The sequence below is a fragment of the Bison bison genome, unplaced genomic scaffold (genome assembly GCF_000754665.1).
Source record: "Bison bison bison isolate TAMUID 2011002044 unplaced genomic scaffold, Bison_UMD1.0 scf7180017864215, whole genome shotgun sequence".
In the NCBI taxonomy this organism is placed as follows: Eukaryota; Metazoa; Chordata; class Mammalia; order Artiodactyla; family Bovidae; genus Bison; species Bison bison.
Genome location: NW_011494787.1, coordinates 10,277,182 through 10,287,711, shown reverse-complemented (window position 1 = coordinate 10,287,711; position 10,530 = coordinate 10,277,182). Strand labels below are relative to the sequence as shown.

General features: G+C 46.0%; 1 protein-coding gene across 1 annotated transcript in view; it reads right to left on the bottom strand.

Moving 5' to 3' along the window:
- Window positions 1-10,530, bottom strand: part of ARHGAP31 (Rho GTPase activating protein 31) — a 120,862-nt gene that overhangs the window by 31,853 nt on the left and 78,479 nt on the right. The window contains exons 4-7 of the mRNA XM_010845367.1: window positions 7,926-8,008; window positions 6,655-6,762; window positions 5,829-5,971; window positions 1,620-1,818 (exon numbers count right to left, since the gene is read on the bottom strand). Coding sequence (XP_010843669.1) covers window positions 1,620-1,818; window positions 5,829-5,971; window positions 6,655-6,762; window positions 7,926-8,008 — 533 coding nt within the window. The remainder of the gene's footprint in view (window positions 1-1,619; window positions 1,819-5,828; window positions 5,972-6,654; window positions 6,763-7,925; window positions 8,009-10,530) is intronic.

The following is a 10,530-nucleotide window of genomic DNA, read 5'->3' as shown; positions in this document are numbered from 1 at the left end:
TTTGAACTGTGGTGTTGGAGAAGACTCTTGAGAGTCCCTTGGACAGCAAGGAGATCCAACCAGTCCATCCTAATGGAAATCAGTCCTGAATATTCATTGGAAGGACTGATGCTGAAGCTGAAACTCCAATACTTTGGCCACCTGATGTGAAGAGCTGACTCATTTGAAAAGACCCTGATGCTGGGAAAGATGCTGGGAGAGAAGGGGACGATAGAGGATGAGATGGTTGGATGGCATCACCAACTTAATGGACATGAGTTTGAGTAAGCTTCAGGAGTTGGTGATGGACAGGGAGGCCTGGCGTGCTGCAGTCCACGGGGTCACAAAGAGTCAGACACGACTGAGCGCCTGAACTGAACTGAACTCAGATGGGGCCCAGAGGACCTGCTGCCACCAGAGGTCACCACAGAGGCCTTGCCGGGCTCTGGCTGGCCTAGCCATTATATTTCATAAAGTTCTGGGATGAAACCCTGGCACCTGTGGGCTCCACAGAGGACGTCTTCTCCACAGGGTTCTCAAAGAACACATGCTTCTACCATCAGCGATAGACCTGCAGTGCTTCGTGGTTTCTGTCGGATCTAGCCTAATGTCGTCAAGCACTTGGCCTTGAGCCTATACCTTGAGGCATGGTGCACCCCAGGTGTGGCTGACAGCACAGGGAAGGTATACTTGATTGTCCTTCAGAGCTATCCTTCTTCCTGATCCCTGGATAAAAGTGTCATCCTCCAGGGATTTGGGGGGAGGGGCGGTGCCAGGAAATGGAGTGTTTCCTGCCAGGTGAGATCCAGTCACTCTTCCCAGGCACCTAGCGCGCTCTCCCTCCCCAGAGGGAAATAGCCGTGCCATCATGTGGAGGACACTGATGAGAGGTCTGAGGGTCCTACTTTTACACCTCCTTTCACTGACCAAACAGCAAGGATGATACTCTGCAACAAAAAGATTGCCTTCCGGCTCCTCCACTTACTGTCTGCCTAGAATTTAGGACTCTTGCTTCCATAACCGAGGAATGTGTGGAGACCAGGGTTACAACAGAAGAAAAGAAAAGGAGAGTGAGGAAAGACGTGAGTGAAAATGGTGTTTGTTTTGTTTTTGCAGGGAAGGGAAGGCTCTGACAGGTAAGAGAGGAGGAACAGAAGCCAGGATGCATGTCCTCAAGCGCCATGTCCTCAAGAGTTTTCAGCCCAGAGTGGTGCTTTGTCAACTTGTCCTCCGTCCATCGCCACGCCTTTTATAATGTGCCGTGAAGGCGCAGGGTGGGAGGAGGCAGCAAATTTTTCTGTTTAGCAACTTTCCTTTTGAAAACATCAAGGCTATTTTGTCTAAGCTAGGAAATAAGGGATTTTAGTTATGATTCTTGACACCTATGAGCCCTATCCCCACCATAGTACTAGGGATCTCTGGTGGGAGATCAAGGTCTCAAAGACTTTGGGGCAGTGAGGGAATGCACATTGGTGGATGTCGTGGCATCAGCTCCCATCTCTTCTGGAAGGCCGCCTTACCCCCCAAACCAGATCACAACCCCAGTCCATGCTGCCATTATAGCCCTGAGACTCTAACCACTTCCTCCTCTGTCCCCTGCCACCCAAACATCTCCCAGAATTTGAAAGATGGCCACTTACTTGTTGTCTGGTAACTCAAGGACAGTGTGGAAGAGGGTGCCCATGGGAGGGACAATCTCGGGCAGGCTATTCTCTCTTCTTTCCTTCCTGGCAGGATGATTAGTAGCCAGGCTCCGGGCCTGAGCTTCCTCCAGACTCACCAACTTCATGGGCAGGGAGAGGGCGGGCAGAGTCAGGCTCTTCATGATAGGCCGGTTTTCTGTAAAGAGAAGAGAAGAGCTCATAGACCTCCTGGGAGTGGATCTGTTCACCAGTTCCAGCCAGATGCCTGCAGCCACAGCTCCTCCATTCCTGACCTCCTGGCAGGGGCTTCTCTTGGGCATAGTGGGGTCTGTGGCAAAGACTACATATAGGAATGTGATAGCAATCCTGGCCAGCCCAGCCAGAGGGCACACAGAGGCTTCAGAAGGTAACCTGCATTCCTGTACTTTTCAGAGACAGACTATTCATTCATTCACGCAACAACATATTGAGCACTTCATGTGTGCCAGAGTAACAGCTAAGGGTATTTGCCCCTGGGTACTGCCTAGTCCTTTGGTCAGGTGAGAATGTGTGTTCAGCCACAGAGGAGGTCTCACTCAGCTAGGGTGGGGATGAGATTACCCCTTCTCTTGGCAACCCACTCCAGTACTCTTGCCTAGAAAATCCCATGGACAGAGGAGCCTGGTAGGCTACAGTCCATGGGGTCTCAAAGAATCGGACACGACTGAACGACTTCACTTTCACTTTTCACTTTCATGCATTGGAGAAGGGAATGGCAACCCACTCCAGTGTTCTTGCCTGGAGAATCCCAGGGACGGCAGAGCCTGGTGGGCTGCCGTCTATGGGGTTGCAGAGAGTCGGACACGACTGAAGTGACTTAGCAGCAGCTGCAGCTGGAAAACATGGCCTCTAAGGCAATTTAAGGTTGGAGGTCCATACAGTCAAAGCTATGGGTTTTTCCAGTAGTCATATACAGATATGAGAGCTGGATCATAAATAAGGCTGAGGGCTGAAGAATGCTTTTGAACTGTGGTGCTAGAGAAGGCTCTTGAGAGTCCCTTGGACTGCAAGGAGATCAAACCAGCCAATCCTAAAGGAAATCAGCCCTGAATATTCATTGGAAGGACTGATGCTGAAGCTAAAGCTCCAATACTCTGGCCACCTGATGCGAAGAGCCGACTCACTGGAAAAGACCCTGATGCTGGCAAAGAGTGAGGGCAGGAAGAGAAGGGGGCAGCAGAGGGTGAGACAGTTAAATAAATAGTATCGCTGACTCAATAGACATGAATATAAGCAAACTCTAGGAGATGGTGAAGGATAGGGCAGCCTGCCATGCAGTCCATGGGGTCACAAAGAGTTGGCTACGAATGACTTAGTGACTGAACAACGACAACAAATGACTTATTCCATTTTGTGTAAACATTCAGTATGGTACCAAAGTCAATAAGAATTCAGAACATTTAAGGGGAATGCACTGAATAATATGTATTAGAGGCAGTCAAGAGTTAAAGGCTCAGAGGAAACTAAATTTCAATATGTGGGACAAAAGCTGATTAAGGCAATGGTCATAAAAAAGACAGGCATTTCCAGGGTGGAATTAGGAACACCCTTAACACTAACAGTCATGGGTGGAATTTGCTGTCAAGAAGAACATTTCCCAAAGTCATAATTCTCTACAATGGTTTATTTATTTGTTTTCCTATTTTTTTTTTTTTTTTCCCTCCCAGAGGCATCACTGGGTAAGGAAAAAGCACAGGCTGGAAAATTTAGGTTCCATGTTCAGTCCTACCAGTTGCTAAGCTTTTCTGGTTCTCCGGTTCTTCATGTATAAAATAAGGTTGATAACTTTAGGATGGTTGTTGTGATAAGGCAATGAGATGATATGTGTGGAGGGCCCGCCATAGTTCCTGGCATACAGTAAGTCCCCAGTGAATTACTGGTTGATTCAAAAGGATGAATGAATGAAAGCATACTATTTCTCATTCCCAGGTGGTGCTAGTGGTAAAGAACCCACTGGAGACATAAGAGTTGTGGGTTCAATCCCTGGATTGGGAAGATCCCCTGGAGAAGGCAATGGCAGCCCATTCCAGTATTCTCGCCTGAAGGATCCCATGGACAGAGAAGCCTGGCAAGCTACAGTCCATGGGGTCGCAAAGAGTCAGACAAGACTGAAGAAACTTAGCACAAAGTGCAAGGTAAAATAAAGATATAAGAAACGTCAGCCATTCCTAGGTATATAGTCAAGACAATTAAAAACACAGGTTCACACAGAAACTTGTACATGACTGTTCACAGCAGCATCGTAATAACCAAAAAGCAGAAACCACCCAAATGTCCATCAACTGATAACTGGATACATAAAATATGGTATATCCATACAATGGAATATCATTCAGCTATTAAAAAAATGAAATGCTGATCTATGAGAACATGTGCTAAGTGAAAGAAGTAGGTCATTAAAAGCCATGTATTGTATGATCCCCCTTATATGAAATGTGCAAAAGAAGCAAAATCCATAGAAACAGGAAGCAGATGACTGGTTGCCAGACTCTGGTGGGAAGGGAGGACAAAATGTGGAGTGACTATTTTACTGGGTATGGGGTTTCTTTCTGGAGTGATGAAAACATCCTGGAATTAGACAGTGGTGATGGTTGAACAATCCTGTGAATACACTAAAAACCACTGAAATGCACACTATAAAATGATTAAAGCGGTGAATTTTATGGTATGTGAATTTTAAAAGAAAGATCATAAACCACATAGAGGACAGGATGGGGGTAAGAATTATTATACCAGGAATCAAAATTTGATATTAATTGCAATTGATTACTTTGATGGTTATAATTGATTTTCCCAAGCTTATTAGCCAAGCTAGAAAAGAATGCTTTGATCAGCTCATACAAATATTTTGAAGATATAGTTCTAACACACACTGGTTCTTGAGGTATGGACCCTAGCCAGTAGCAGCAGCATCACCTGGAAACTTGTTAGAAATACAGATTTTCAGCAGCACTCCAGACAAGCTGAATCAGAAATTCTGGGTATGAGGTCCAGTAAACTGTGTTTCAACAAGCCTTCCCAGTCATGTGATGTATGCTAATGCTGGAAATGGTACCCTCACACAAATGGTAGTTATCAGGTTTACTGATCAGCTGGATTTTTTATTTTTACAAATTAGGCTCATATGAGTTCGAGCAGCATAAACCAATACCAATGCATTCCTGGGGTTCATTATGTTATCATGAGGACTGGAACATCATGAATTGCATCTCATTACATCCAACCTGGAACAGCTAACTGTTTCTCACATATAGTGGGTTTCAATGCTAGCTAGTCTCTACATACATGCACCCACAAACACACACCCACTGCACTATGCCCACTGTCCAGGGCAGGGCAGAACAAAGCAAGTGCTCAAGAAACGCTTGCAAGAAAGACAAATACTATATGATACCACTTACACGTGGGATCTAAAAAATAGTACAAATGACGTTATTTATAAAACAGAAACAGACTCATAGAGATAGAAAACAAACTTATGGTTACCTAAGGGGAAGTGGAGGAGGGATAAACCGGGAATATGGTATTACACAGATACACACTACCATATGTAAAATAGACAATAAGGATTCAGGGTGTAGCACAGAGAACTACATTCAACATCTTATAATAAACTATAATGGGAAAGAACCAAAAAAAGAATACAGGTGTGTGTATATGTGTAAATGGAACAAACACAATATTGTAAATCAATTATATTTCAATTTAAAAAAGAAATGCTTGCAAAGAGAAGGCATTCTGAATATAAATACAAGCATGAACAGGATGCTTCTTAACTCACTCACTTAAGCCTTCTGCAATATCATTCTGGAAGTAAAAATAAAAGCTAATAGTTGGGGGGATATTGCCAGTGCCTCTAGATAACAACTGGAAGAGTTTAAGAACTCACTAAAAATAACAGAACAGTATTCAAAGTCACCACACCATGTTCATGGGATAGGCCATGTATGCAACTGATCAGAAACATACTAGAGCCACATCTGCACACACCACACCTTTGCCGCATAGCCACACATGTACATACACATGATCCTCAGACACTGACACACAGTGTTGTCAGCCGACACACATAGCTGACACTGAGAGCTAGATCCCAGCCCACTCGAACTTATTCTCGGATCCCGTGCCTCGGGCAAAGAAGAAGTGGATGCCAGGAGGAGTCATTACCATCATTCTCCAGTGACCCGGGGGTACCGTTGTTAAAGATTTGATCCACATGATTCAGTATGAATTCAATCACCACCTGCTGGACCCGGACTGCGAGGAAGGCTGCATCTCCATTGCAACCAGTGGCTTCAATTTCTTTAGATCTGAACCGCAGAAGAAACACATTCAGTGAATGAGTCTGCCCTACCTACTGAAGCATAAGTGGGGAGCCAGTGGGCCTTTTGCACAGGCCCTAATTTCTAAATGTATACAGCTTGTTAATTTGTATTAATATAACTATTTAAGATCAATCGAAGAGACGCTTCAAAGGTTGTGAAGCCCAACACACTGGACAGATTGGAAACAGTCACCAGGCACTATAAACTGCAAAGCTATAAACACTGTATTACTCAATATATAGGAATTGATTTTGTTTTTTTCATAGGATCGCCTTCAAGCTCCAAAGAATTGTTCTAAGGGCAGGTCATCATTTACAAAGTCATGTGAAGCAGCTAATTCAGGTTCTAGCTAGCTAGGACCCCACCAAAACCAACAAAAGCCAAGGAACCCCAAAGACCCAGAAAGACCTTTCCAGGAAATTATAACATACAGGTCTATCACACTGGCCACATCATGGCTGTAGCCAGATTATACTTCTGGGTTCCAGAGTTTCCAAGGTTAGCAGGCAAGGGCTGTTAAAATCACCTTTAATTCCCCTGTGTGACAAATAACCACTTAGCCAAAGGTTTGTCTAGCAGAGGGGCTCAGTTTTGAAGAATCCAGGTTTCGTGTGAATCGGGGGCTGCTTGGAGCCCACTGGGGCAGTGAGGTGAGGGCAGGTGGTCACCTGAGGAGGTTGGGTGCCCACACCAGGGCCAGGTTCCTGGCATGCATGTTGGTCTTGCTGCTGAAGGATGCGATGTGGGCCAGGTGTCGAATCAGGTATTCCAAGGTCCTGTAACGGTTCATTGAAGAAAAAAAAAAAAAGTAGGAAACTTCAAAGTCTGTGTGAAACCTGATATCTGGAGATAATTTCTAAGGTTGAGTTAAGAGATTCTAAATACGTCTATTTCATGAATTTTAGAAGGCTATCAGGAAGATATCAAGATAGATGGAAGTAATTTTCTTGGCCCTAGGAGCACTGGCCATGGGTGGGGAGGAGACAGTCTCGACAGAAGTCAGCTGAGGATGCTAGTGCAGTCAGAGATGGATCCCGGGACTCACAGTGCTCGGAGCCTGTGCCTCCTGTCACCGAGGGCAGCATGGCCTCCACACAGTCTTGAAACTGGCCCTCATCTCGGCTTTTATTGTAATTCTTTCAGCTATGGGCACCCTTGTACTGGTTAAGGAACTCATTTGGTGGATGAATAACATCTGTTATTGCTGGGATGTTCTTATACCACATCAAAATCTGCCCTCTTATAAAGACCTGGCTAGGTTTAAGAACCACTGGGATTCCCTGGTGGCTCGGATGGTAAAGAATCTGCCTACGATGCTGGGAGACTGGAGTTTGATCCCTGAATAGGGAAGATCCCCTGGAGAAGAGAAAGACAATCCACTCTAGTATTCTCGTCTGGAGAATTCCATGGACAGAGGAGCCTGGTGGGCTATAGTCCATAGGGTCACAAAGAGTCGAACATGACTGAGTGACTTTCATAGGGACAGGTGGCACAGTTAGGGACTAGACTGTGAGAAGGAGAGAGGATGAAATGATGAAGGGCTAGTATTGATAAGCATACAGAGACATCAGTCAGCCAAATGCTTAAGAGTGATAGTCAAACCCTGTTTAGAAACCATCTTGGTTTCCACTGATTTGGTTAAGCTATGAACCTGGCTAAGAATCTAGATCTCTGTGAGACTGGCCTGTGCAATCAGAAATGATTCTTATGGGACTCTGAGGTGTACTCTGAAAGTAATTTAGACATGGGCTGTCCCTTCCTGCCAGGGTGTCTGGTCAGGCACCAACACACTCTGATACAACTGACCTGTTCGCCTACCTCAACCTACCCCAGAAAGCCACTGTCCACTGAATTTGTCCCCTTTTATGATGCCAGCCTGCATCTGTGGTATTAACATCACATTGAGAGACTGTGAATTTCTTTTACCAAGAATTCTTACCTGTAATGGGATGGAGGGAGCTCCTGGATAACATTTTGGATTCGGGCCAGTTGGCCTTCTTCCGGGCAATGAGACACCGCCTCCTGTGGACAAGAAATGAAAAAATCTGGTGAGCGCTCAAGAAGGGGACACCCCCCTGGATCTGTGGGGTTTATTCAGGCTTCTGGTACTCCAGTCTCCCAACCACGCCTAGAGACCATCCTTCCAGGAGGCACACTTTTCTAGAAAAAACAAACCACTAAAATCTCCGAGGGTTCATGATGGAAAGTGTCTAACAACGTGGGCACACAGCTCTGTGTCCTCAGATGGTGGATAGGCGTCTGGTAAAGATGGTATGGAATCTTGGGTGTGTTCTGCATGGCAGACAGAGTCCTCACACTGGGAGACAGAAACAGGGACAGAGATCGAGAGAGGTGGAGATGACAGGGTGGCTGCCTGTTTATTCAGCCAGCTGTCTTTTTGGGTGCAAACAGCCACTTCCATCTAGCCTGAGACTTTCCTGTGGCCAGGCAGCCTGTCGTTGATTCCAGGAAGTGGGGACCACGTGAAGACGTGCCTTCTCAGCAGGATAAGAGCTTTGTCCCTGAGACCCGGTGGCCTTGTCCGGACTTGCTCTCTGGTTGTTTCCTGTGTGGGTATGTGGTTCCCAGCTCAGCCCAGGCCCTCAAGAGAGGCAAGGGCTGCAGTACATGCAGTGTGATTCCAGGCCTGCCTGGGGCTCCTGCACAACACAGGTGTCCCCGACAGATTCCCCTATACCCCATCCTGTGAATCTGTCCTGCCTGTGCTCAGGCTCAAGGGCCCCTCCCAGTGGCTGAGTACTCAAGACTGCCCGCATGGGAGCGGTACCTGAGTTCAAGGTCAGTAGTCACATCTTTTTTTTTTTTCTCACTACATTATAGTTTACTACACTAAAAATGCACAAATCTGCTACAGCTTCCTGAGTCTTTTCATATGCATAATAACCGTGTAACCCCACTCAGATAGACACTTTAAAAGGGCTCAACTATTGGCTCCATTTTCCTAAGTGGGACATCATACCAGAGTTTTGGCCACCAACTTGTTTTTGTTTGACTTTTTTATTTAACTGAAGTAAAGCATTCACAGAAGCTAACCATTTTCAAAGGCAATAAAAAAATCAATATGTGGGGAAACTCTACTTCATTTCCTACTCAGAAGTGGGGAGAAACTCGGGGCTCAGAGGGTCACAGTTGTCTCAGTCTTCTGCTGGGTTTGCAAGCCTCAAAATGGAGCTGGCATAAATATGATTTCTGTCGCAATTCTTGCTTTTTGAGACGTGCAGATGTAGAGGGTGAGGACCAGAATGGAGCCTGGAGAAAGCACCTGATACCTCTGCCCTCTTCCTGGGCTCTGTCATTTAGGAAACAGATTTGTGGGGGAGATCCTGATTCTCAAGACAGGGAGAATCTCATAAAGCGAGTGAAGGGAGAGAGCCTCAAAGGAGGGGTGAAGGAATGAGGCGTGGACCCTCCTATGTTCTATCCTGTGAAGGGCGGGGTGGAGGAGGGGCGGGGGCCCTCTCTTCCTCTCTTGGCAAAGAGAAGACGAGCTTTGCAAAGCTTTACACCCACCCCCTTCCCAAGCGCCTACCCCACCCCCACTTTCTATAAGTGTGTCTTAGGAAGAAAGGTGTAGGTCAATTTAACAACGTTCATGGAAAGTTCCTTTAATATTTTAGGAAGCTGTTAGTCACCTCTGTTCCGAGAGACTAGGCGGGCTCACCCCTGCTGCCTGCAGGTCCCATATGGGATCATTTTATTATTCACAGCCTCTCCCCTTTGCACCCCAACCCTATTTGGAAGCTCTCTAGATCTTCATTGTTCTCCCAGAGGGTCTGCTCCCTGCAAAGCTATTTTTCCATCTCTTTGTGTTCCCACATTAGGACAGCAGAGTCCATCACTGGGGAATTGAAACTTTGCCCATCCCAATCTTTTGCCTAAAAGAGAAGTTCACTCAACATTACCCAAGACAATCTTGCTGACGGTTAAACTTTAAAAAATCCAGGTTGAATCTGTGAACATTTGTTCTCTTCCAGTCAGTGTCAAGAAGACCAGCTTCCTGAACTCTGAGGACTCGGGCGCGGGCTGGTCTCCCATCCCCTCTGGCTAGGCCCAGGCTCTGGTTTCCTCTGCTTACCTGAACAGCTCCTTAGCCCCTGCGCTCGGGCAGCCCTATCCCCAGGATGGATGAGCAACCGGGTCTGTCCCTTCTAACCGCACCCCAACTGCAACTCAGTTTTTACCTTTTATTTTGTATTATTTAAAAATTATTATAAAGCCACTTTTGTTATTTTTAATTATTTTAAGTGATTAGGTTAAAAAGTTATTCATGCACAAGATTTTAAAAATGCAAAGCGTTTAAAGGAATACACAGAAGAAAGTGTCTTCCTTCCAACATTGGACCCTCAGTCTCCAGAGACAACCACCGTTATCTTCCAGACAGTTGTTATACCTTCCTGTCTTTGTCACACCTGTGGCAGCAGGCACCTGGCCCATCTTCAAATTCCTCGTCTCCCATCATTTCCTCCTTGCTTGCTCCCTGTGGGCCGTGCTGGCCTCCATATATTCCCTTGTCCTTCTCGAAA